This window comes from Periophthalmus magnuspinnatus, chromosome 17 (assembly GCF_009829125.3).
Source record: "Periophthalmus magnuspinnatus isolate fPerMag1 chromosome 17, fPerMag1.2.pri, whole genome shotgun sequence".
Taxonomy (NCBI): Eukaryota; Metazoa; Chordata; class Actinopteri; order Gobiiformes; family Gobiidae; genus Periophthalmus; species Periophthalmus magnuspinnatus.
Genome location: NC_047142.1, coordinates 14,972,790 through 15,000,580, shown reverse-complemented (window position 1 = coordinate 15,000,580; position 27,791 = coordinate 14,972,790). Strand labels below are relative to the sequence as shown.

Genomic DNA, 27,791 nt, shown 5'->3' with positions numbered 1-27,791 from the left:
GTTCAAGCTTTAACTATTCATTTATCGAGGGAAAAGCCTCTGGTTGTTTATTTTCTGAACACGAGGACTACTGTAGGGCATAAACCAAGCCAAAACAAGAGCAAAAACAGACCAGTAACTGACCAATAGAAGCTTCACATCAACCTGTCGGCATAGCAAGTAAGTGTCACATACAAAAGCAGCATTAACAACACAAACAGATACAAGGACGACAAAATGTGTCAACTCTGAACTAAACACAAAATATCAGATCATTACACTATTGTTATTATAATGTGTTATTATTGCAAGAGATAGCATAAAATTTAGAACAGTCTTGTGGCACATTGGTAGAGTTGAAGTGCATATGCATATTGAAGGCAAGCCTGTACAGGGTAGGGATGTGTGTTCTTCAGTTGTTTTTGGCTTAAAAAGTTACATACTGTGGCTTTAAACTGAAATGACCTAAAACTGTTATTGAAACAACCATAAGAGGTGTCCCTGTTTATACCATTTAAACCAGTTTGAACCTTTCCCTGTCAGTGCGATGTTCTCAAAAATAATGACTTAATTGATGTTATCAGTCAGACATTATTACCACAATTAATCAGGGCCTCTGTAATATGTCATGCTTCAGATTTGAGATGTGAAATAAACATTCATGCTCATATTAAGTTCTGTGAACAGGAGCTAGAAGGAAAAAAGAGAATATACAAGTTCATAATGACAATAGTAGTTTTGCCAGCCCCAGCGCAATAACAGAACACTGAATCCCATGAAGCAATCTTTCTTTTCGACGAAAGTAATTTGCAACCAAACTATAATCTATTCAGACTAAGCCGGAACAGGAGCCGAGACACTTTAGATATAGTTTCATGTAAACCAATCATGTCAAATCCAATTATGAAGAGCTTTATTTCCAATGGAACTCCAGTACAGGGAGCCACCTCAGCTTATAACTGCAGTGCACTACGACTTCAGTCTATTTGCCTTATTAAAAGACGTTATATCATGGTCAGTGAGAATCTTAATGGTTAACTGCTGTTTGTTCATTTTGAAAGTCGTCCAGCAACAATTAAATCACTAATCTGTAGGCATCATTATAAGCATTAAAAGGATTTGTTTACAATGGCTAAACAAATGCCCATAACTGTTGTAACCCTAGAACACAGGGACTAGCTTCATGTAAAACAGAAATAACTAATAACTATTCTGGACATTCACAGTGAGCAGGTTTTTCAGACTCACAGGTGAGACATTCCAGCTTGTGGTTGTGGTACAAGTGGATCAAACTTTTTTATTTTTTTGTATATATAGTGTTTTTCAAGACACCCGCAGCTTTTTGTTTTGCACTATTTATTCACCCCACAGTTATTGGTGGTAGTAAGAAGCCACAGCTGCCCTGGGACAGACAGAAGTGAGGCTAGACAACATAACATAATGCTAAACTTGACCCCAAACTTTCAATCAGTTATAAAATATAAGTAGGCCTAGTAAAGTATATGCCTATAAAAAAACAAACAAACAAATCCTAACTAACCATACAGCCTAAAGTGTATGGGAGTGTCTCAGTTATTCTAAATATGTCCAAGTCCAATTAAACAGGTACTATACACCCTTTCTTTTTCTTGGACACACCTTACACTGACTTTGTACTTTCATGGCACACTAATTACGACAATAACAACCAGTGAAACAGAGAGGAGAGCTGAACTTGCACTTTAACTTTCTCCTAATCCACTTGCTCTGGTCATACCCGCCCCGTGCATCACCGGACACCTGCCGCTTTTAGGAGGATGCTCTGCGGGTGTGTTGTCCTCTTATCATCACTCTCCACCGTCTCTATCACCGTGTTTGGACAGCACCAAAACACCAGTACGAGGCCTATACCCCTGTCTCCAATGCACTACCAAGCACGGTCCTCCCATCTCCACCAAAACCAGAGCAGCTGGAGGCGACTTGTTACACGCAGCATCACCGCTATTTGTCGGATAAACATCTGGTAAACAGCGGTTACGCACGGCCACACGGAGAGAGAAAGCGTCTGCATTCATGGCGTTACCATGCTTGTTTTCATAAGACTCAAAGCGCTGTTATTGATGCTAGTACATACACTTACCTTCCATATCCAGGCCATTCTTCACTCCTCTGCAGACAACGGTGAGGCGGTTGTTTTCCTTGTTTCCGAAACGCAGACGGACGTACGGCTTTTCCAGGACATTTAACCAAATTGGCAGAGTGCAGGAGGCGGAGATGCGGTGCGGACAGAAGCAGCAGACAGCGGTGGACAGGGCAGCGCCATAAATGTTTCAGTGCACCGTTATACGTCTCTGCTTTCCGCTGAGGAGCGTCGGGGAACCTGGGATGACGCTGCGCTTTCATTGGGCGAAGATGGAGCGAAGACCCGCCTCTCGCTGGAGTCATGTGACAGTGCACTGGGTTTGTGGATCTGCAGCTGCGAAATACTAGGGGATGTATATATAGGGATAATCTGGAAAGTTGTATTTACTTTCACCAATGTGGACGTTTATGAAATATATTCTTATGTTTAAAGAAACATTGGTTGAATTTAAAAATGTGGTTAAAGTGAGAAGGTTGCTCTCTTGCAGTGGTGAGTAGTACTCAGTTGCATTTTTTAAAGAAATAAAAAAACAAAAAAAGTTTTCCTCCTGCCATTTAAAGCCATAAAGGGCATGACCCCATCCTGTCTGCAAGATGCTATAGCACCATATCATCCAAACAGAGCACTGCACTCTCAGAGCCCTGGACTATTGGTGCCTGGTGCTTCCTATATCGTCTAAAAGCACAGTGGGAGGGAGAGCGCTCAGCTACCAAGCTCCAGTGTTATGGAATCTGCTCCCAGCCCACGTTAAAGAGTCTCTACATTTAGGACTAGGCTTAAAACATTCCTCGTTGAAATAGTTTATGGCCAGGCCAGTTAGGAGCAGAAATTAAACCCACAGTTTTAGCTAAACTGCTGGGGAGAGCATCATAACTTGAGCATTATGTTTCCTCATACTTTCTCTGTCAACAACTTTCACTATTCAGTTCACCTGGAGTCCGTTCATTGCTATTCACATGTTGTTCCCTGTCTCACTCCCCTCTAGGGAGTGCAACTGTTTCAGATGTCTGGCCGCTGACCGCTCGGTCATGACTGGACACTAGATGCCCCTCTTATGCCCGGATCCTGTTCTGTGGGCCCAGACCATCCCCCTTCCCTCTCCTAGCTGGATTACCCAAGACCTAATTGCGTGACCCCTACCTTGACCCTTACCCTGTCCAGAGCCCCCCTCTGTCCCTTAGTCCTGAGTGGGCTCTGGTCCTATAGACCTGAACTCTATCTGCAAAAGGATGTGAATTAGTCCTGGACACATCTGCAGCCTGCATGGGAGTGGATCTCTCCTTCACTGTGGTTCTCCTCGAGGTTTCTCTTTTTCCCACTGTTTTTTTTTTTTTTTCTTTTCCCCTTGCTGAGAAGGAGGGTCGAAGGACAGGGAATGTTCTGGGACAGTTTTCTATTTGCTTGTTTTCTTTTGAATAATCTGTCTGTTTTTGACCAATTTCTGCTTCACTGTTGATTTTCAGTCTTTCTGTTGGTTAAATCAGTGACCCTTTTCAGCCCTATGAGGCCATGGCTGTTGTGATTTTGGGCTTTACAAAAACAAATTGAACTGAATTGATTAAAGAGCTGAGAAGTTGTCGGAACTTCCAATAGATAGCTGCAGATCATGCTAGCGAGCCACAGATATTTTTCATTTGTACCAAAATGATGCCACGAATTCTATGCATATCACAGATTAAGAAATTAAAATTGGAGAACAGAGTAAGTAAAGAGCAGTAGGTACAGGCCCACTTAAAGAGAGCTCAAGCATGCACGAATCACTCTGAATAACTTTACTGGATGAGTAAATGTTTAGCAGAAACAATTATAACATGGTTAAATGCTCTAAAAAGTTGACTTTGCATAGTAGCTCTGCTTCAGGAAATGTTTATTATGTGGTCATTAGCATGTATGCAAATTTTGGAGATAACTGCTAACTGTCATAATGTACGTTTTCTAATGAAGCTCTTGTGTTACTCACATGTGGTCGAGTGGTTGTCAGTCGCCAAAACAGCCCTGGTTTTACATAGTTGAGGTTGGGAGACTAACACTAATTCTCCAGTTATGAAACAAATGTGAATGAAACAAAACACAACTCCATGTATGTTTTTGAGGATGTAAAAACATTATAACATGGGTAAAAGAATCAGTTTTGTGTAATATGGGACCTTTAACAATTTTTGAAATATTCTAAGTTTAGAATAGGGTAAATGTTGCATATAACAGGATGTTGAAACCTCTGATAGGCTCCTTCAGGCTAAGAGGCAGTGGCTCTAGTGTCAGATAGTGTATCGTTCCTAAGTGACGGTGAGTTTATCTGTTGCGTTTGAGCCATGACATCTCTATCACTGATAACCTCTGCTCAGATACAGATACACACCTTTGAATGGAAATGTATGAGAGGAAACATGCAGTAAAGAAGACACATTATGCTCTCATGTAGAGGTGGGTAGTACTCAGTTTAAAGAAATAGTACGTTTCAGAGTACTTTTCTAGCAGCGTACTTTTACTCCTACTTTAGTAATATTTTTATTGAAGTAACAGTACTCAGACTTGTCTAATATACAAGTGACAAAAGCTTTATGTTGACAATATGAAATGATTTGAACATTTGTGTTTTTTGCACTGCTCCTTCAGATATGATTTAGTTTGTCTCATTTTTGTGTCTCATACCAGATTTACCAGAAAAATACCAGATTTTGTACATATTTTAACGTTTTGTTCATATTTGATTCACTTCAAATTATAAATCAGATGTTACTTCCCGACAGTTACTCTTACTTCAGTAGTAGTTTTCCCAAATACTTTTTTACTTCTACTTCACTTATTTGAGTGCAATTTTTGGCTACTCTACTCACCATTACTTTCATATGGTACTTAGTATAAAACTACAACATACACCACCAGTCAAAAGTTTTGACACACTTTTTAATTTTTGTTCTTTCCTTATTTCTGTGATTATTTACATTCTAAATTCTCAGTGAAGGCATCACAACTATGAATGGACACATGTGGAATGTAGTAAACAAAAAGTGTGAAATAACTCTAACATTTCAGGGACTTCATCATGAAGCTCATTGAGAGAAGACCAAGGGTTTGCAGCTCTGTCAACAAACCAAAGGGTGGATACTTGAGGAATCTGAATATAAACTATTCACATATTTAGTTGAGTTATTTAACTTTTTCTTTGCTGCATAAGTTTATATATCTTGCTTTATATTTGATGTCTTCAGTATGTATCTAAAACGTAGAAAGTAGTAAATTTAAAGAAAAGAGGTAAGTGTATCCAGACCTTTGACTGGTAGTACATAGATCATTCATTTACATTTTGTTCACTGTAAACTGTAATATTGATCTAAAACGGAAAGACCTCCATTGACGTCCTGTTTAAACTTGCAGAACTGAGAAGCCTTTTGATATTTCATCATACCAAGCAGCAGATATTTATTTAGACGATCTTGTTGAAAAAAGGCTTCTTGAAATGTTATTATCTTTTGTGAAATGTCCGGGGTCAGAGTTTATTTAATAATTACAAGTGGGCTGTGGTCGGGGGGTAGCGGGTATGAAAATAGAGATTTTCAGAGCACTCAAACCTCGAATTCAGGACAATACAGGATTACTCAAACATGCAAGGGTAAATTCAAATACAACTCTGAGTAAATGAATGATGAAGGATTACTGTTATATTATGGTTAAAAGTTCATAAAAGTCGATTTTACATAATATCTCCCCTTCTGATTAAACCAAGTCTGCCCATGCTTTGATACGGAAATATTATAACTTTGAACGTCAAAGGTCGAAGATAGAGACTAACAAAGAAATGAGCTGGATGTGCTCTTCGTACAGCAGCTTTGAAAACTCCCCATACTAATACTGCCATTCTTATACTACTATACTACATGTAATTGTGCGTTATAATTAGTTTTTCTAGATACTCAAAGTTACTAGAATTTGGCGTATTATTCATTCAATTTCCGGTCGGTGGTTTGTTGTTTTCATAGCCACAACTGCCTTAGGACAATCTGTCTAGGAAGTGGCTGTAGTACTTTCACTTGAGTGCACACACCTCTGATTATGAAACTCTTTGTAAAGTAGTGAACAATTGTGCTCAAGTAAGAGTAACAGAAGAAGTGCAAAGTAGTGATCCAAGAAATTACTCAGTAACTGTCAGGATGAAACAAATGCTTTTTGAAGTTAATTGGAGTTAATGTAATTGAAAGGACAAAACATGAAATAATGGACAAAATCACTTTTTGTGTGTGTGTGTGTTCAAATGATTTATTATTGTCAACATAAAGCTTTTGTCACTTATTCACAGTGGGAAGTGTAGCCAAAACCTTTACAGTAAGAGTACTGTTCTTCAATACAAAAATTACCCACTGCTAGAAAAGTACTCTGAAAAGTACAATTTCTTTAAAAAGTTACTTAAGTGAATGTAACTGAGTACCACCGACCTCTGATGACGCTGTAGTGAAATTAAACCTGAAAGCCAATCTAAAACCCAGACATGGTGAGAGAACAGAACATGCTCTGCCCTGACCTGTATAAGCCTGTGTATTTAATCGGCACATCTGAATACTCCTGGATTACACACACTAATGCTGCTCTAATTACATTATATCACAGTTAAAAAAAGACATCTCATTTGCCTAATGTTTTAGCTTCATTTGGTGTCTCAGCAGAGGAAATGTGAAAGACTAACCCAGGACTAACACAGGGCTGAACCAGATCTAGACCCAGGACTAAACTGGACTAACACAGGATCACCGCATACCACACTGCTATGTATTCAGGACTAAACTAACTCAAAACCAGGTCTATGGAGAACTAAACCAGGTCTGAAACCTCTCTGATAGATGACCACTGTGGTTCTTTTTATATGGTGTATGTAAACTTCTGGTTTCTACTGTACGTACAAGTTCAAGGGAAAATACAATGTTATTGTACTGAGACAGTGTTGTTTATTTTTCTAAGAATTCTAAATGTATTTTAGAATTCATAGCAGAAGTGAACATTTTAGTGTCCAGTGCACATTAGCAGCTAAATGTGGCAAGGATTAAGAACAGTTGGGTAGTCCTGTATAACACTAATGGTCTTCATGAAACTAAAGTAGTGCTGTCCAGAAATTGTTTCAATTCAATTAAATGTATTTTTGTAAAGCCCAAAATCACAACAGCAGTGGCCTCTTAGGGCTGAACATGAGAAATGATTTAACCAACAGAAGTTAGAAAATTTGGGCCCACAGAACAGGATCATGGCTTGGGAGGGGCATCTAGGGTCCAGTCATCACAGACACAGTTGCACTTCTCAGAGGGGAGTGGGACAGGGAACAACATGTGAATCGCAATGAATGAACTCCAGGTGAAGTGAATAGTGAAAGTTGTTGACGGAGAAAGTATGAGGAAACAGAGGATAATGGCCTGCAGAGAGGCTCCTAGACAAATGCATAGACCAGTGGTTCTTAACCTTGTTGGAGGTACTGAACCCCACCTGTTTCATATGCATATTCACGGAACCCTTCTTTATTGAAAAATAAAATATGATTTTTTTCAAATTCAAGACATATGTATGTTTTACTGGTGCACAAAATGAACCGTACATTAACATCACTGTGTTCAAAGAATAAAACCAATACAATGCATGAACTCACAACAAATTACATATATACCTTTTCACAAAGACATGACCTTTTTTAATACTACCACACTGAAATTATTTTAATTTTTAACCTTATGTATTATAATAATGAACTTATTGTATTTATGCTATTTATAATTTTTTACATTTTAACACACACCGTAACTCCGCAACCAATTGTGCTCTCATGTAAATTCACACGGCATGTCAAAGCAGAGGCATGGGGCTCTTTAAATATGTTACTGTCATTACGGTAATGTGCTTCCATGGTCCCTCAAAGATGTCCAATCAGAGCGCAGTTGTCGCCGGGATCCTCCCAGTCAATGCTGGGGTATCACTCTGGCCACTCACTCTGGCTGTGTCTCATGCTGTGTCTCAATTCACCAATGTGCCTTGACCTCCGTCGAACCCCTGAGACTGTCTCACCGAACCCCTAGGGTTCAATCGAACCCAGGTTAAGAACCACTGGCATAGACAAATGCATATGCACATCTTTGACACCCCTGCCCTGGGTTATGGATGTGTCACTGACTGAAAGGACTCGGTAAAATGTAACATATATACGGTATGTCGTTTTACCTGTATTACCCGTTTTGCCAAAATTTACATTTTAGCACAGTACAGAGAGTAGGAAGAGTGAAGGGTTTCAGGCAGTCTGGAGCAGGTCTCTTTACACCTACTGCTTGTGGAGGGAGCACTAAAAGAATCAGTAAGTAAAATTTCTCAGATATAATCAATAATGATATTTGTAGCCTATAGTTTCCCATAATGCTCCAAAAAAGGTGAAAAGTGGATTAAGTTGTTTAGGGTATGCTGCCTGATTTTTCAAAGACTGAGAGGAGAGGAGGAAAGAGACAGCTGTACTTTGAGCTGCAATGGTGCATTGTATAACCTAAGTGAGTGACAGTACACTGAATCGAAGTTAAAAGAAAAGGCTAATTGCAATGTTTTGACACTCTTTACCTGTGACGTTGATCCAGTGTTCCTAATTATCCACAAAAGAGGCAAATCAGAATCAGAATCAGAAGACTTTTATTGCCATAGTCTGTGAACACAGTTCACAAACTAGGAACTTGATTCGGTGAAAAAGTGCAACATAAACACACTGAATAAATACAAATAAAAATAAGGGCATGCACAAAGTTAAAAAGATATGCTTAAAAAAAATCAAATGAAATACTTAAAGGGAGAAAATATATACAACAGTAGCATCAGAACAACAGTGCAAAGTGGCTTATTAAAGTGACCGGTGTTATTAAGTGTCCAGTTTAGTGCAGATATTATAAAGTGTTCATGAGACAAACGGCAGAGGGGAAGAAACTGTTCTTATGGCGAGAGGTTCTGGTCCCAATGGACCGTAGCCTCCTGCCAGAGGGAAGTGGCTCAAATAGTCCATGTCCAGGGTGAGAGGTGTCAGCTGCTATACGGCCTGCTCGCCCCCGAGTCCTGGAGACATACAGGTCCTGTATAGATGGAAGGCTGCAGCCAATCACCTTCTCAGCAGAGCGCACAATGCGCTGCAGTCTCTGTCTGTCCCTGGCAGTGGCCCCAGCGAACCACACAGTGATGGAGGAGGTGAGGATGGCCTCAATGATGGAAGTGTAAAACTGCACCATCATCTGGACCGGCAGCTTGAGTTTCCTCAGCTGAGTTTCCTCAGCTGCCGCAGGTGGAACATCCTCTGGAACATCCTCTGGAACATCCTCTGCTGGGCCAAATGTTACATAGACATACCATTTTAGGAGTATTCACTTTCTTCCACATTAAAAACTTAACAGTCACCATCAACATAACTTTCCTCAGACAAGGCAGATAAGGCAGGCCTTTTGTAATGCATAAACTCATACTGCTACATCTGCATGCAATGCAACACTTTCTTTCATAACGTGTTCAACATATAAGTGTTGATGGCATTTTCAACATAGATTATTTCTACCAATAACCACTTTGTGTAGCCTTGATGAGTTGTGGGTATACCTATTTTGTATTGAATAAAACTGGGCTGGGACTTCACTGACAAACCTCCCATTATTTGCAAGAACTGAGTCACATTCGACCGGACATGAGTGACTAACATCACTGTAGATAAAATACAGAGTGATATCATTTTGGATTTGCCAGGCAACAAAGAGTTGAGTGACCAGGTGGTTTAAGCAGTGCAGCAGCTGGGAGGTGTAGACAAATCTTTTATTTTATATCTTATTCCAGTTTTAGTCAACTAGTTGTCAATACATTTCATCAAACAACATTTCAACCAAGCCAGGTTTAAAGCAGAATAAAACTGGGTGTAAACCAAAAACTGTATATATGGAAATAGCCAGTGGTGGGAGGTAGTAGGTAGTAAAGTGCTGTACTTAAGTAAAATTTTTAGGTATCTCTACTTTTATTAAGTAAATTTTATAGTGGAACATTTGAGAGAGGGTACCTGTTCGTTCAAGTAAAAACTACTTTTCATATGAATTGAGGAGTTATTTTTACCATGTTTGTGAATCGTGACTGAAGCAAACAAAAGTAAATATACAAAATTCATATGAAAAATGAAGAATGATGCATATTACTACTCTTGATCAAAATATGTATCATTCTTTAATAAATATCACTACATTTAACATTTTAACAAATTAACATGTGAAATACGTATACTTTTTACTGTTTAAGTACATTTTTAAACAGGTACTTTTACTTAATTCGATTTTTTTCATATGATACTTTTACTTTTACTTGAGTAAGTTTTTGCCTTTGTAGCTGTACCTTTTACTTAAGTAACAAAATTAATACTTTATCCACCACTTGAAATAGCTACTCTGCTAGCTGCCACATTCCAAATGGGAAGTGAGTATGGCCATAACTGCTAGCGTCATTTGGCTTTATTTGACTGTAGCCATATGATATTGGTGACATCACACTCCCACAGTCCACGCTCTAAACCACATATGTAAAACTCAGGCCCGGAGGCCAAATCTGTCCCGCGGTGTAATTAAATTTGGCCGTGAGATGATATCAGATGTGTATTATTGCTGGTCTGCCGGTATATAGTGCATGTATCACTAATACTACAAATCCCTGAATGCTTTGCTAGTACGCTGGTGCATAGTTGAGACTGGCAAGCACCCCTCCTTTTCTGTTGACACTTATTGCTACCCAAGCTATTTGTCACCTTGGCCAAATTAATTACTACAGAGAGAGACATAATATATTTTATTTATTTAAACAAGAAATGAATACTACTGATGTGTCTTTTATTTAAAATTTAATTTATCGTATGTGTGTAATATCAAGCTTGAGTTGTTCCAGATTTTGTGTAAGCAAAACTAAACTTTGTTTCCACATGAAAATTTTAAACATTACGTATAAGGTGCAGTCAATTTTTAAATAAATACTGAGTATCGCCCGTGAATTAGTCTCAGTTTTTAATTTTGGCCTACTGTGAATGTGAGTTTAACACCCCTGCTCTAAACCAAGACTAAAGCAGGTTTCAGCAAGTTCTAAATCTGGACAAAAAGCAGATCCAACCAGATCTAAACCAGGACTGAATCAGAGAACCAGGACTGAACCAAGCCTGGTCTAGTTTCTTTCTGTCCACAGGAGAGGCCTGATCCAAGAATAGGACGCTGCTGCTGCTGCTGCTGAAGTCATGGAGCTGACGTGGAAGTTTTTGGTGATGCTGGTGTTTGGGTCAGTGGTCATCCAGTACATTATCATACAATCTTTAACCTCCACCTCCTTCCTGATGTGCCCCGCCCCCTTCAACAGCAGCTCTGCCCCCTTCACTGCGTTCAAGCACAAGGACCAGAAGTGAGACTGTTTACTTAAATTATGCTTTGCTCGGGTGACTACTTTTGCACATATTACATTGAGTGTCATTTAAAGACATTGGAGGCTATTAATTTCCATTTTGTACAGTATTGTTTTCAAAAGCCAACGCTATCTGGTAAAACTTCTCTTCATGTTATATGAACTGATAATTCTGTAAAAGATAACAAAAAGGAAAACAAAACACACAAAACTATTTTGTTTGACAATTTTTCATTTTGACAAACTTATATTATAACTTATATATTTTACTTATGTTATTAGTACTATATAGACTACAAAGTGCCTGAAGTGAATGTTCCTGAATATTCTTTTATTTGGGAAGAGGTAGCATGGACGAGGATCCAAACACCACACGCAGGATGCATGTGCTGATCTTGACCGCTACCCGCTGTGGCTCCTCCTTCCTTGGGCAGCTCCTAAACCAGCACCATAATGTCTTCTACCTGTTTGAGCCACTCCACCATGTCCAGGATTCACTCACAGGCGAAAACTTTCTCAGACAGGTAACTTACACCCACACTGGACCATAGACTGTATAACAGAAGTGGACTGAGGGCACGTGACATTACCAACAGCTGTTAGGCTGCAACCAAATGAAGCCAATCAAGGCTAGCAGTTATAGCGGCTAAACTGCAATCTAGAGTTGTAGTACAAATCCACTGTATTTGTCACAATGTGCGTTTGGGAAATGTGCAGAGATGGTTAAATATCACTACATACACAGTAAGATCATGTAACTCCGGTAATGTGCGTAAAAAAATTGCTATAACACATGCTTAAAATCCTACTCGTTTTGAAGCAGTTTTCTGTTAAGTGCAAATAGAACTTTTCTTAAATCACTCATATATATATATATATATATATATGTGTGTGTGTGTGTGTGTGTGTGTGTGCGTGTGGGGGTGTGTGTGGGGGGGTGTGTGTGCGTGTGTGCCAAGTAAAATTCAAATAAATGTAGAAAATTACAAAAATTGTCTCGATTTTGTCTTGATTGGCTGTGCTCTTGATCTTGTCTGGGTCTCGGCCTTTAAGTCTCTCTCTTCTCTCTCACCCTCCCTCCTCTCCTCAGCTCACTCTGGGGGCCAGTCGTGACCTCTTGTGGAGCCTGTTCCAGTGTGATCTGTATGCCCTGGAGAGGTACATGAGGCCACCCCCGACCAACCACATGGTGGCTAACCTGTTCAACTACAGAATTAGTCAGGCTCTGTGTCAGCCGCCTGTATGCGAGGGGGTAAAACTTGGTGAGGAGTGGTCTTGCAATGGGTGTGGCCAAGTCAATCTGACCCTGGCTGCCCAGGCCTGCCGCGGGAAGTCCCACGTGGTCTATAAGACGGTAGGTTCAGCCAGGTTCTGTCCACATGAGGTGGACCAAGTGTAAATTGACAGCTCTGTGGCACCTGTCTTTGTACACAAATTCAACAGAAAATATAACATATTTGTCCTTTAAAACAGATTAAACTGTCCAAATGTAGCTGACATGTCTAAACCCTGGTGTCTTGTTGCAGGTGCGGGTGGTGGTTGTTGGAGATGTGCGCTCCCTGCTGGAGGACCCTCGTCTCAACATTAAAGTGATCCAGCTGGTTCGGGACCCTCGGGGGATCATCAACTCCAGGATCGAGGCATTCCCAGGCTGGTACAAGCCCTGGTACTCCTGGAAGACCTCTGGACAGAGGCCGCCCTCCCTCCACGTAACCCCACCATTTACCACTACCTGTGAAGAGTTACACAGCTCTGTGTCTACTGCACTCAGCCGCCCCGAATGGCTCAAGGGCAGGTACTAAACCAGGAGTAACCCAGGGCGACGTGGAGGAGCAGCGGCTCTACTCCGAGCTCCTCCTGTGTGACTAACCATGCATATTTCATCAAGCTCTTCCAGGGGGATCCCAAGGCGCTCCCTGGCCACAGAGAGATATAGGCCCTCAAGCATGTTCCGGGCCTCCTCTTGGTGGGACATGCCCGAAACACTCCAGGCGTCCAGGTGGCCTCTGGAACAGATTCCCGAGTGACCACAGCTGGCTTCTCTTGACATGGAGGAGCAGCGGCTTTACTCCGTCACTGAGCTTCTCACCCTATCTCTAAGGGTGAGGAGCTCACAGTAACAGTAACTCTGTAGTAACTCTGCAGAGGAAACTCACCTAGATCACTCTCCGCGATCTTGTTCTTTTGGTCATTACCCAAAACTCATAACCAAAGGTGAGAGAAGGACCAGAACTGAACCAGAACTAAACCGCGGACCATAAGTAAGGGTAGAAATGTAAACTGACTAGGAAATCAAGAGCTTTGCCTTTTGACTCAGCTCCTTCTTTACAGTCCAATACACCACCAATACACTACTAATCCACCTATAAATCTCATGCTCCCTCCTTCATGAACAAGACCCAGAGATACTTGAACTCCTCCACTTGAAGCAGGAGTCTCCACCACATGGACTTGAATTTGGAAGAGCAGTCACTTCACACTCGGTTGCAGGTCCAGGTTTGATGAAGCCATTGGGACAACATTATCTGCAAACAGGAGAGATGAGATCCTATACCTAAATGAACCCTTCCCATGACTGCACCTAGAAATTCTGTCCATAAATACCAGATAAAGGGCCAACATGCACTGGAAACAGGTCCGACTTAACAGCTCCTCCTCCAGTTATACAGAGATAGCTCAACACTTAGCACAGGGCCCCAGAACCCACACTCCCACATGTGGGCTATCGCAAACTCCCATCAACAGTGTGTATAGAGCTTGTCCAAACAAGGAATCCTCTGAGTCCCAGTCTCTGCTTCCTCCTCTGAAGATGTGACAGTGGGATTGAGGAGATCCTCAAGGTCAACATCTCTCCACCCACTCTGTAAAGTTTATATTGTAAAGTTTACACTGTAAATAGTGTTGGTGAAGCTCTACTTCTCCTTCCTGAGCTCATGAACTGATGAAAGCTCAAATAGCTTTCTCTAGGTTGTTTCTAGTTTGTGAATGTTGTTCACTGACAATTGCAATAAAACTTGTTCTGATTCTAAAGACTAAACCAGGTAAATTCAAATTCATTTCTATTGCATTATAATAATTTTTCATTACATCTCCCCTCAAGGTACATGCTGGTGCGATATGAGGACCTGGCCAGGAACCCCCTGCAGAAGACCAAGGAGATCTACAACTTTGTGGGTCTGACCATGACACCGAGCGTGGAGAGGTGGGTGTCTGCAAACACCAAAGGAGCCAACAAAGAGCAGAACAACAATGTGTACAGCACAACGAGGGACTCTGTGGCCAACGTTGAGAATTGGCGCCTGAAGCTGCCATTTGAAATGGTGCAGCACGTTCAGGCCGAGTGCCAGGACATGCTGAGTATCATGGGATACCGCCAGGTCAACTCTGCACAAGAGCTCAAGAACATGAACATATCTCTGGTCCAAGAGACAACTTTTGAACCATTTTTGTAAAAGGCAGAGGACTATTTTTGCCATCACATAAGATACTCACCCTATGTGAGTATGAAATCTGCTCCTGTAAGTTGGGGTTTGAAATGTTAAATTTTAAGAATTTGTGAAGAAGTCTATAGGCACAAGAGCCAGATTTCTCTATTGCCTTTTAACAATATTCATTTTAGTTGCCTCCATCTGTATTAGTTGCCTATATAATACTGTGAATTGTTATCAAAAACCCAGCAGTACTTTCTAAATGATGCTCCAGAGATACAGGACGGCCCAATTTATACCTGCACAGCATACACACAATTTGATAATCTTTGCTGATTCACTGGAACGATATATAAAAACCTGTATTATTGTGACAGGAGTGCACGTGTTGTTTCTTGTTGGCAAATTACTTATACAGTAAATACATTTTAAAAAGACCTATTGTGCTTCTGTCTGCTACATTTTAAATTACAATATTAATCTAAAATGACTTAATAAAAGAAACAGGTCGGCTTACTTCCGTGTTAGAAACCTGAGGTGTCCAATGGGAGCTGACGTTGCTGTAAATGTCATCACAACAAATAACTGTGCAGCTGTCTGCAAATCATGTCACAGAGCAGCAGATTTGTTTTCATCTGCCAAGTAAGAAAATAAAATTAGAGAACAAAGTAAGTACAGAACAGGGGGAGTATACCGGTGAAAACCAGTTGATTAGCAATTTGGCAACTTGGAAACAAGATGTTAAAGATTGCCCAAACTTGCACAAATCACTCTAAATACAACTTTGAGAGGAACAACTATAACATGGTTAAAAGCATAATGGGTCTGCTTTAAGACGTTTTTGCTAAGTTGAAATGCTGACTTAATTAATTGGCATATAAAGATTCCTTTTGACTTAAATGTCTTTAATTTGCCAGATAGAACCATCATTGTTTTTTAAACCTAAAAAATCTCTCTCCATGCTATCTTCCAATCCCAAATAGACTCCTTTCTCTGTGATGTAAACTCAGGAACTCTGAGTCTACCGCTTCTGCTTGAGTGTCCAAGTTGAAATTCCGAGTCGAGTTGTGGTCAAGCTCTTTTTTCTCCCTCGACTCTGAGGTTGGATTTTCAGAGTTTCTAAAATTATGTTTGTGTAATCCCTCAGTCATCCAGGTCCATAGTAAAAGCCAAAGTTAAATCTGTCAACTGGACAAACATAGGAATTAAGATGTTACATCAGAGAAACTAAACAGCCTCTCCACAACACCGTCATGAGAGTTCCTCTGGACCCCAGTCTGTCATACATCTCCATCTCAAAGCCACTAACCACTCCTTTGAAGATAGTGAAGTTCAGATCTTAGCCAAAGAAAATAAATTGTTTGAGAGGGGAGTTAAAGAAGCTATTTTTGTTAGGTAAGAGAATCCTTCCTTGAACAGGAATGGGGGCCTCAGACATCACCTGTCCCCATCTTTGCTGTTGCTAGTACTGCACTTTTCTGGGCTGAAATGTCTGGTGTTTTTCCTGGGATCTGCTGTAGCCACTCCTCCAGTTTGGGGGTCACTGCCCCGAGTGCTCCGATGAGCACAGGCACCACTGATTCCTTCACCTTCCAGGCCTTCTCCAGCTCTTCTCTGAGCCTCTCTAATTTCTCATGTTCCTTTTTCCTGATGTTCCCATCACTTGGTACTGCAAAGTCCACCACAACAGCTTTGCTCTGTTGTTTATCCACCACCACATTGTCCGGTTGGTTCACCATCACCATTCTGTCAGTCTGTATCTGGAACTCCCACAAGATCTTGGCTCGACCATTCTCCACTACCTTTGGAGGTGTTTCCCACCTTGATTTTAGGGTTTTCAGTCTCTGCACAGATGTTTCTGTACACTATGACCGCCACTTGGTTATGCCGCTCCATGTATGCTTTCCATGCAGCATCTTACACTCTGCAGTAATGTGCTGCATTGTGTCAGGGGCCTCTTTGCACAGTCTACACCTTGACTCTTGTCTGGTGTGGTAGATCTGGGCCTCTATTGCTCTGGTGCTGAAGGCCTGCTCCTGTGCAGCCAGGATGAGTGCCTCTGTGCTGTCCTTCAGTCCAGCTTTCCCAAGCCATTGGTAGGATTTCTTGATATCAGCCACTTCAGTTATGTTCCAGTGGTACATGGCTTGTCCTTCCATGATGGTTTCTTCAGCACCTCTTCCTCTGCACTCCACTGTCTGAGACGTCATCTGTTGGGGCCTTATACATATACATATACATATACATATACATATACATATACATATACATATACATATACATATACATATACATATACATATACATATACATATACATAATCATATACATATACATATACATATTCAATAGGAGGAATATATCAGAATCAGAATCCTTTTATTGCTATCGTTTGTGAACACAGTTCACAAACTAGGAACTTATTTTGGTGATAAAGTGCAACATAAAACATAAAACACACTGAATAAATACAAATACAAATAAGGGCATGCACGAATAAAAAAAAAAAAAATTAAATAAGATAGAAAATACATACAACAGCAGCATCAGAACAAAGAAGAATATATATATATATATATATATATATATATATATATATATATATATATATATATATATATATATATATATATATATATATATATATATATATATATATATATATATATATATATATATATATATATATATATATATATATATATATATATATATATATATATATATATATATATATATATATATACATATATATATTCCTCCTATTGAATACTTTTTTCCCCATAACATTATAGTACCCTATAATTCCCCAGCCCTGTTTAGTCCCCCCACTCATGCACACAAAGCCAGTTAATTACCTTCTTTAAAATTGGGTACTAGGGGTACTGGGTACGCATCCACATTGCTGGTTTAATGCTTAATAAAGTCAGGAAGAGGGAAGTATTAATGTAATACTTTTCATTTTAATATTTGTCTTTAAACCAATGCACATACCTTTGTTCAAATAAGCAAATATGAATGAATGAAAAAATATGTTAAGTCCATGTGTGTGTTACATATATTTCTCACTATGCAGCCATGTCACCAAACAGGTATTTCCTGTCACACCAAGAAAAGAACTATCTCAGAGTAGGATGTAAAAAAAAAAGTCCCAAAGCAGTGGCCCTCCCTGTGTTAAAGTATGTACAGTGACATATTTAGTTACCTTTGCACATCTGAACAGCACAGTCTCTGCAGCTCTTTAAATCTCCACTGAAGACACACCTTTTCTAATTGGCATCAAAAAGAAGTTAGAGTCCGTGACATCTTGGTTTTATGTTTTATATTACCGTATACTGGGTTTTATCATTTTTTGTTATGTTGTAATACCTACACTTGTTGTATTACTGTGGTTGTTTAGCACTGGTAAGCTTTGGCTGTTTTAAATGTGCCTTATAAATAAATATAAATAAATATAAATAAATGATTGATTTGATTTGATTTCCAACTGCTTGGTCTCTAAAAAGGAAGTGCAGAAAGTTCCTACAATACAAACACCTAAAATCATTCCTGTGATGGTTTTGCACCTTCATTAGAGTCCCTTTGTGGTACATTTTACAGATTGGTCCTGATTTGGAAACACACAGCCTCTCAATAAAAGCCACCAGAACAAACCTGAGCCAGCCTAGATGAGCCAGCCTAGATGAGAGCCAAAGGAAACCATCAGAGAAGAATGGCCTTAGAGAGAAGATCCAGTGGTGAGACTGATCTCCTATGCTCCTACAGGCAGTTTCAGATGAGCATTAAACCACTGTTCAGGTATTTCTCAAAAGAGTCACATTTCATGCAGGACAAGTGAAATCCAAAGCTAAATGCCCAAACTAGTTTAGGAAGCCCTGAGCCATATTCTTTAGCTAAAGAATAATTTGAGCTTTGTTATCTGAATTCAACAGTAAAAAGCTGCAGCGAATCTGTCTTCCATCTGCACATGGCTCAGCCTCTGTCACCACTGGATTCCTGCTCTCTGCCATTCTTATAATTGAGAAATTGCAGATTATTTACATATTTATTTTAATATTTTGTTTTCTAAGGTAGGCTAAGCAGTGCTGAGTTTTAGCAATAAAATTAAAATTTAAAAAAATAAATTAAAAAAATGAACGCTTTCTGAAGTCTAAATCTCAAGCTGATATGCATCCTCATCTTTATCATCAGCCAAAAAGTCCAAATCAGAATCTCCCTCAATAATTTAGTGCCAAACTCCTTCTGCTTCAGTTCTGTCACCTACAAAAAGAAGGTCCATTAAATATAACACAAGTGTCCCAGCCTTATAATGGACATGACTATAAATCTGTTATTAGGAGGATATTATGCAGATCTTTCCTCATGTAGTTGAATGCCTCTTTTATCCTCCTCCTAATGTAGTGGAGTACACAAGGACTTCAGTTGTCTTATTGGACTGTCAGACTGCAGATGTGTTATTGGGGTCTGGGAGATTCATGACATCTCCATTGTAGTTCCCAGATTTACTGACACACACAAAGCACAGTTACCCTATTTTCTGAAATGAAAGTTCTTAAAAACTGGAACTGCTGCTTCTATGACATCAGAAGTCACTTCCTTGCAGTGATGAGACAATAAGATTTTTAAATACAGTCTGTGATATTGTATTACCACATCAAACCACTCACTGAAGCCCTTTATGGTGAGGAAAACAAGGCCAGTTATGATTGGCATTACTGGAGCCGAACCCTGGAGCCAGGCCTGGGGTGGGTGCTTGACAGTGAGCATTTGGTGGCTGGGCCTTTCCTCATACAGCTCGGCCAGGCACATCCTGAAAGAGCAATGTGAAGCCGTCCTCCTGTGGACCCACCACCTGCAGGAGGATCTATGAGGGGCCGGTGCGAAGAGATCTGGGTGGCAGTTAAAGGCGGGGGCCTCGACGTTCTCCAGAGACTGTCTCTCCATGTCTGGAGGGGAAATAGCCTGGGCTTGTGCGGGAGTTTGAACATTACCAAGCAGATATAGTCTGCCTCACCTCCACGCATAGCTTGGGCTCTGGAGCCAAGTAGGCCATGTTCTCCACCTTTATTGTTGATGCGGCTGCTTGCAGCTGTGGTCGTGAAGTCTGCGGTGCTAGTAGCTGTGGCAATCGCCGAACCCTGTGGTGGACATTGGAAGTAAGGGATAATGTCAGGTTGAAGAAGGAATCCTATCAAGTCTCGCTGGCTTGTGGGACTCTTGAGGCAGCTAACGAGTACTGGCGGGCCAAGCATGTCGTAGTTCATACTGTTGCAGAGGCAAAAACTCGGGGTTGGGAAGAGTTTGGGGAGGCCATGAAGGAAGCATATTGGTTGGCCTCAAAGAGATTCTGGCAAACTGTCTGTCACCCTGGCTCAAGTCACTGAGGCGGTTGGCAAGATCATCAGTGGCAAGATTCCAGGGATGGACGAGATCCGTCCAGAGTATCTTGTATGTTGTGTATGGCTGTCTTGGCTGACACGTCTCTGCAACAACACTTGGCGGTCTGGGACAGTGCTGGCAGACTAGGATTGTTGTCCCTCTGTTTAACACTCCTCAGCCTTCCTGGTAAGGTCTATTCCAGGGTACTGGAGAGGAGAATCCGACCGGTAGTCAAATCAAATCAAATCAAATCAAACTTTATTTATATAGCACTTTTCATACAAAAAAAAAGTAACACAAAGTGCTTTACAAACCATTAAAATCAGTCCCACCCACCAAACCCACCCAGCCACCCGACAGCCCAACAACCCAACCCCAACACATCAATAATCATAACCAAACAACCCCCCACCCCAACACACACTCCCACCCCCCACCTCAACACATGTTAAAATACCTCAGTTTCATTTAAAATATGTTTAAGTGGAACAGGCTGGATAAAGATGAACCAGATGAGAGAGCGCCACCAGAGGAACCATCTGCACCAGGAACAGGGTCACCCGCAGCCACAGGACACCAGCCCAGGGCCCAGAGAAGAGATGAGGTCAAGACCAAACCTCCAGGGCCCACGAGCCAGGGCCCAGCAGCCACAGCCAACCACAGCTCCCGGTGCAGAGGGCTCCTCAGAGGAAACACTGGCAAATCTAAAATGATTAAAAATAATAAAATAAGTCAAACCTAATAAATAAGTCAATAAATAATCAATAAATAATAAAATAATCAATAAATAATAAAATAAGTCAAAACTAAACAAGTAAATAAAACATAAGTAAAACATAAACACACTAGCCAGCCTAAATAAGACTAGTATTTATCATTTTAGTTTACTTCTCTATTTATTTAATCAAAAGCTATGCTAAAAAGATGGGTCTTGAGCCTGCTTTTAAAAACCTGAATGTTCTCTGCGGCCCTGAGGTCCTCCGGCAGGCTGTTCCATAGACGGGGGCCATAAAACTGGAAAGAGGCCTCTCCATGCGTGTGTGTCCTGACTTTGGGAATGACTAGGAGCCTGCTGCCGGAGGAGCGCAGGGGCCGCGAGGGTTCATAGGATAAAAGCAGTTCTGTAAGATAAGAAGGCCCAAGACCATTAAGACATTTAAAAACCAGTAAAAGAACTTTAAAATCGATCCTGAAACACACAGGGAGCCAATGCAGGGATTCTAAAACCGGTGTAATGTGGTCCCGCCCCCTGGTCTTAGTCAGGACACGTGCTGCTGAATTTTGTAATAATTGTAGACCTGAAATCGCCTTTTTGGGAAGACCAGAGAGCAGGGCATTACAGTAATCTATACGACTGGTGATAAAAGCATGCATCAGCGTCTCTGTGTTGGCCCGAGAGAGAATGGGACGGACTCTGGCTATGTTTTTCAAATGGTAAAAAACAATTTTTGTGATGTTTTTAATGTGTGGAATAAAAGTCAGCTCAGAGTCAAAAATAACGCCCAGGTTTCTTACTTGTGATGATGGATTAAAAGACTGTGACTGTAATTTGGGTAAAAGTTTCTCTCTCTGGGCCTCAGGACCGATGATTAAAACCTCAGTTTTGTCCTGGTTAAGCTGGAGGAAGTTTTCTGCCATCCAGGATTTGATGTCTAAAATACAGTTAAAAAGAGCATCCACTGGGCTGGTGTCATCAGGAGACATGGAGATGTAAAGCTGTGTATCATCTGCATAGCTGTGGAAGTTGATTCCATGTCTCCTGATGACATCACCAAGAGGGAGCATGTACAGGTTAAAAAGTATAGGACCTAAAATGGAACCCTGGGGCACACCACATGTGATTTTATGAACCTGAGAGGAGTAGGTGTCTAAGCTTACCATAAATGTTCTGTCTGTGAGGTAGGAAGTAAACCATTTGTGTACAGTACCAGAGAGGCCGACCAGGTGTTTGAGTCTGTTTAAAAGAATAGTGTGGTCTACTGTATCAAAGGCAGCGCTTAGATCCAGTAGAACCAACACTGTCACCTGTTTAGAATCATAATTTAGTCTAAAATCATTTAAAATCTTTGTCAAGGCTGTCTCTGTACTGTGGTTTACTCTAAAACCAGACTGACATTCTTCAAGAATGTCAAGTGGAAGCTGGGTAAAAACAAGTTTTTCTAAAATTTTGCTTAAAAATGGTAAGTTAGACACTGGTCTGTAATTGTTAAAATCATTAAAATCTAAATTGCTCTTCTTCAGCAGGGGCCTCACCACTGCAGCTTTAAAGGCAGTGGGAAAGACCCCTGTCTGAAGAGAGTAGTTCATCATGTTTAAAAGCTCGTCTCTAAAAGATTCATAAAATGACTTGAAGAACCGTGTTGGAATGGGGTCAGCAAGACATGTGGTGGGTCTCACTGAGGAGAAAACTTCATCAAGCCTCTCAGCATTAACCAGGACAAAGCTGTCCAGTGTTTCCTCTGGTAAAGACAAACAATCAGATGTGTTAAAAACAGTGGTTTGGTTAGATAAAATGTCACATCTGATTTTGTTTATCTTTCCCATGAAGTGGTCTGCAAACTGCTCACAAAGGGAGTCAGTGGGAGGGAGTTTGGAGTTGTTAAGAACAGGGTTAGTGAGATGGTCGATAGTGGAGAAAAGAATTTTGGGGTTGTTTTTATTGTTTGTGATTAGTTTGGAGAAATATGAGTTTCTATTGTTTCTGATGGCGTTATTATATGTTTTTAGATGTTGGGTGTACATTTGAAAGTTAATTGTGATTTTGTTTTTCCTCCATTTTCTTTCTGCCCTTCTGCAGTTTCGTTTAAGTTGTTTTATTGATTCAGTTTTCCATGGTGCTGCAGGTTTGGGGGGGGCCTTGCTTAATTTAAGAGGAGCAACTGTATCTAAAGTGGATTGAAGTTTGCTGTTAAAATCATCAACAATAAAATCACAGGAGGCAGGTAAAACAATTGGAGGAGTGTTCTCTAAAATATGAATAAAATTAACAGCCACTTCAGGGGTAAGATGACGCTTCCTCACAGTTCTCACAGAGGTCTCCCGCTGAATAAAACCAGTGATATTAAAAAACACACAGAAATGATCTGACACAGCCAGGTCAACAACAGAGGACACACTCGCAGACAGGCCATGAGTGATGACCAAGTCCAGAGTGTGTCCTCTGTTGTGAGTTGGCTGTGTCACATGCTGGGTAAAATCCATGTAATTAAGAACATTTAAAAATTCCCTTGCAACAGGGTCTAAAATATCTACATGTAAATTAAAATCACCGGTTAAAATAATCATATTGTAAGAATTATGTAGAATTGATAAAAAATCCGAAAATTCATTGATAAAAATACTGCACTTTTTTGGTGGTCTGTAAATTGTTACTGCTAAAATTTGTGGGTTATTAAAAACAACTGCGTGGTATTCGAAACTCTTAAAATTATTAAATAAAATAGGTTTGGTGGCCAGAGTACTTGAACATATAGAAGCAGTGCCACCTCCCCTTTTACTACCCCTAATTGAAAAAGCATAGTTAAAATCAGAGGGGGAGGCCTCATTGAGAACAACCGGTCCATCTCCACCCAACCAAGTTTCCGTTAAAAAGAGACAGTCAAGTTTGTGGTCTAAAATTAAGTCATTGACAATAAACCGAACCTTGGATTAAGGTGGAGCAGTGTGGCTATCATCCTGTTCGAGGAGCACTGGACCAGCTCTATGCTCTCCATCGGGTCCTCGAGGGTTCATGAGAGTTTGCCCAACCAGTCCACATGTGTTTTGTTTATCTGGAGAAGGCCTTCGACTGTGTCTCTTGTGGTGCCCTTTTGAGTGTGCTCCGGGAGTTCTGTTTAATGTTTTTATGGACAGAAATTGTAGGCATAGCCAGGGGCCAGAAGGGCTCCGGTTTGGGAACCACAGGTACTACTCAGTTTAGCAGTTCTTTTTGAAATGTGGTTGTGGGCAGAGCTTAGGTGTTTAGCTCCACTTTAAAGGTCCTATATTACGCAAAACTGACCCCTGTGAGCTTTAAATCATGTTCCAATACTGTTACCTTCTCAAAAAACATACCTCTGATGTCATGAAGTGATAGTTTTCAAGTTAACAGCTACTTTTTACCTTTTGTTTAGTAGAGATTTGCAATTCCTGCAAATAATCCAAATGATTCTAATGAAGGCACATGGAGTTTAAAAACACAGTGGAGAACTTCCTGCATTACCACATGACACAACATGTTTGATCAGCCTAAATATGCAGGGTTTGTGTGTTAAACATATGTGAATGAAACAAAACACAACTCCAGGTATATTTGGAGAATGATGAGGAACAATATTATACAATGTAGATCAGAAAATAGTGTAATATGGGACCTTTAACATATTTGGATTTGTGAACAAAATGGAGTTGAATGAGACACTCGAGTCGACCTAACCTTGAGCCACTCTGTGTTTTTTAATGAGACGTTTGTTAAGTGCTGGTCCCTGTTTGTGCAATGCCTGTGGTTTTACCTAATCCTCCACATTATGTTCAGAGAGATAACACCCGCAGTGAGAGTGGAAACAGAAGGGAGGAGAACAGGCACCTTCTAAACTAAACAATCTAAAGAAAATAAGTCTGAACTTTTAAAGAAGACATATTGTGCTTGTGTCTCCTGTATATTTAGAATCTATGACACCGTGGATTATTATATTTGGACATTTTAAATTGCAATATTGATATAAATAGATGTAATAAAAGAAACAAAACTGCTGACTTCCATGTTTGAAGACATTATTCATTCATTACACTTCGTGAAGGGACAAGCAGGTGATGTCACCACGCCATGTGACAGGTCAGATCTGTGGAGAGCTGACCCTGTTCACAGTAAGAATGCATGTTTTTATACTGTATGTATTCCATCCACCCATCCAGCCATTTTCTTCCTCTTTATCCTGGGCTGGGTCGCGACAGCAGCAGTTTGAGCAGGGAGGCCCACACTTCCCTCTCCACACACACTTCCTTCAGCTCCTCCAGGTGGATCCCAAGGCGTTCCCAGGCCAGCCGAGAGACATAATCCCTTCAGCATGTCCTGGGTCTTCCTCCCGGGTTTCCTCCCAGTGGCGGTCATTACCCAAAGCTCATGACCATAGGTGAGGGTAGGAATGTAGATTGACCAGTAAATCGAGAGCTTTGCCTTTCGACTCAACTCCTTCTTCACCACAACAGATCAATAGAGTGACCACATCACTGTAGACGCTGCATCGATCCACCTGTCAATCTCATGCTCCATCCTTCCCTCACTCGTGAACAAGAAACTGACATACTTGAATTCTTCCACTTGAGGCAGGAACTCTCCACCCACCCAGAGAGGGCGCCACCTTTATCCGGTTGAGAACCATGGCCTCAAAACATCATCTACAAACAGCAGAGATGAGAACCTGTGGTCTCCAAACCAGACCCCCTCCTGACTGCACCTAGAAATTCTGTCCATAAAAACAATGAACAGAACTGGTGACAAAGGGCAGCCCTGGTGGACTCCAACATGCACCGGGAACAGGTCTGACTTTCTGCCGGCAATGTGAACACAGCTCCTGCTCCGGTCATACAGGGACCGGACATCCCTTAGCAAAAGAACCCACACTCAAGGAGCACCCCCCAAGGGACACCTTCTGGTGAAAAAACGCTAACCCCTCTGCTAGGGCTGTATTAGAGGTAAGATCGGGCCTAAAAAATCCAGCCCGACCCGACCCAGGCCCGTGGGTATTAAAGCCCGACCCGGCCTGAGCCCGACCGATTAACTTGATTTGCAGGCCCGAGCCCAAAGCAAACCCGAAATTTCATATTTTATTTGTGAGGGTAAATAAAAAAAATAAAGAACCAAACAAAGTTAAACATGCGTAAAAATAAGCCTACTAATAAAAAACCTTCGCCACTAACTACTGAAAATGGTCTAAGGTCCTGACAGCAAAAGGCTGGCTCTGCGGCTCCTGTTTAGTAGTTAAATAGCAATCACCTTACAGCGCCTTCTCTGTTTTATCCAAATTATTTTTTTTATAACAAGTATTCCTAAGTTTAGTATCCACACATTGTTTTAGTATACATTTTTATAAACATATATTTATTTTAAAAAAGTCAGGTAGAGAGAAGCCCGAGCCCGACCCGAACGTAATGATTGACATTTTAGGCCCGACCCGGCCCGAAATTCGGGTCGGGTCGGGCTCGGGCTCGGGCTTGGGCTTAAGATCTTACCTCTAGGCTGTATGCCTTTAGTTGTTTAGTCAATTAATTGGTCATAGGTGTTAGTCGACCAAAATTTGTATTAGAAAAAGGTTAGAAGAGATTAGTACTTTATCTGGTATATGTAAAAAGGCAGATTAAACCAAGAGTGTGTGGTTTACTTTATAAACAACTTAATTACACTTTCTATCAGTTGTTGCTTTAGTTCAGTGTCTATTTAAGGTCATTAGGGGTGATAAAGCTCATTTCAAATTGTTTAGAGCAAAGCACTTTAAAGATATTTAGGTACCAATAGATTTAATTTCGAGTTTTGTTGTGTAGGTTACCTAGCAGTTTAAAACATGCTGTTACAAACAAAAAATAGATATTAAACTGCCTCCATGTAAGCTACAAGAATAATATAGCATAGTCATATTAGATGTAGTTTGTGAATGTGTTGCTGTAGGGCCCTGTGTCTGGTTAAGATTAGGCACAACTCTTTAATGGTTAAGGTTAAGGAAAGGGTTTGGGTTTGTCTTTAAAACAATGTCAGTAAAACAATATCAAATTTTGTAACATTACATTGAAAACAGTGAACTTTGGCCGATGTTTGTTTACTTTTAGGGATCTGTTGATGGAGGTAAGTCATGTGAGAGTCCTCTGGGTGGAGGTCTGCAGCCAGATCCCTCTAAATTAAACTCACAATTAACAAGTTTAATCTGTCTTTATATAATCACATTGTTTCTTAATCATTTCTTCTGCATAAATAGTTGATTTTGCATGAACTCCCGTAGAAGTGTAGTCTTGTGAGTGCAGTTTGGGTCACATGAACAAAGATACATCATCATTTTGAGAACTTTCGCCATGCCCTGTTTTTAGTTGACTAATCGATCGGCAGGACATGTCCTTAGTGGAACATCAATTTTTTGGGTCAAATACAGCCCTATATTCTGCCACTGTATCTGAAATGCCTGTGAACTATTTGAACTGTTGTCAAATGACCACATTTTGTCCCGGGCAATCGCATTTAGCATTTTTACTGAGGCTCGTTCCATTTGCAAATATTAAACTCTTGTAAAATGTCAACCAGGCCTAATGGTTTATATTATCAAAGGTCAAATACCCTCTTACTTAATATGAGGGCAAATTAAGGTGGACTGCTTTTCTAAATTTGGAACTTCTTTTTATATGAGAGCAGTGCGAATTGTTGTATTCATTTAGTCCAATGGTTATGATGCCCTTGAAAATCAATGAAGTAATTAAAAAAAAAGTAGTGTAACTAGTGTAACTTCTGT

The 27,791-nt window shown here is 40.5% G+C and overlaps 2 protein-coding genes across 3 annotated transcripts in view; one reads left to right on the top strand and one right to left on the bottom strand.

The window, feature by feature from the left end:
* The window catches only part of st6galnac3 (ST6 (alpha-N-acetyl-neuraminyl-2,3-beta-galactosyl-1,3)-N-acetylgalactosaminide alpha-2,6-sialyltransferase 3), a 136,742-nt gene extending 134,376 nt beyond the window's left edge, over positions 1-2,366 (bottom strand). Inside the window, exon 1 of the mRNA XM_033983136.2 lies at positions 2,099-2,366. Coding sequence (XP_033839027.1) covers positions 2,099-2,116 — 18 coding nt within the window. The 5' untranslated portion in view covers positions 2,117-2,366. The remainder of the gene's footprint in view (positions 1-2,098) is intronic.
* LOC117384748 (carbohydrate sulfotransferase 1-like) lies at positions 68-15,243 on the top strand. 2 transcript variants are annotated; one of them, XM_033981900.2, is made up of 6 exons: positions 68-159; positions 11,303-11,512; positions 11,856-12,036; positions 12,603-12,866; positions 13,039-13,307; positions 14,613-15,243. In XM_033981900.2, the coding sequence occupies exons 2-6, from the start codon at positions 11,352-11,354 to the stop codon at positions 14,962-14,964; spliced, it is 1,227 nt and encodes a 408-aa protein (XP_033837791.1). In that variant the 5' UTR covers positions 68-159; positions 11,303-11,351; the 3' UTR covers positions 14,965-15,243. The 2 variants fall into 2 exon arrangements, with proteins under 2 accessions (XP_033837791.1, XP_055084569.1); XM_055228594.1 differs by having other exon boundaries at positions 11,286-11,512.
* The last annotated feature ends 12,548 nt before the right edge of the window (positions 15,244-27,791 follow it).

Bases quoted from the DNA above. Each gene is read 5' to 3' on its own strand.
- LOC117384748 (XM_033981900.2), top strand. From the start codon at position 11,352: ATGGAGCTGACGTGGAAGTTTTTGGTGATGCTGGTGTTTGGGTCAGTG. The intron at 12,037-12,602 runs GTAACTTACACC...TCCTCTCCTCAG, and splicing joins GCGAAAACTTTCTCAGACAG to CTCACTCTGGGGGCCAGTCG. The intron at 13,308-14,612 runs GTACTAAACCAG...TCTCCCCTCAAG, and splicing joins CCCGAATGGCTCAAGGGCAG to GTACATGCTGGTGCGATATG.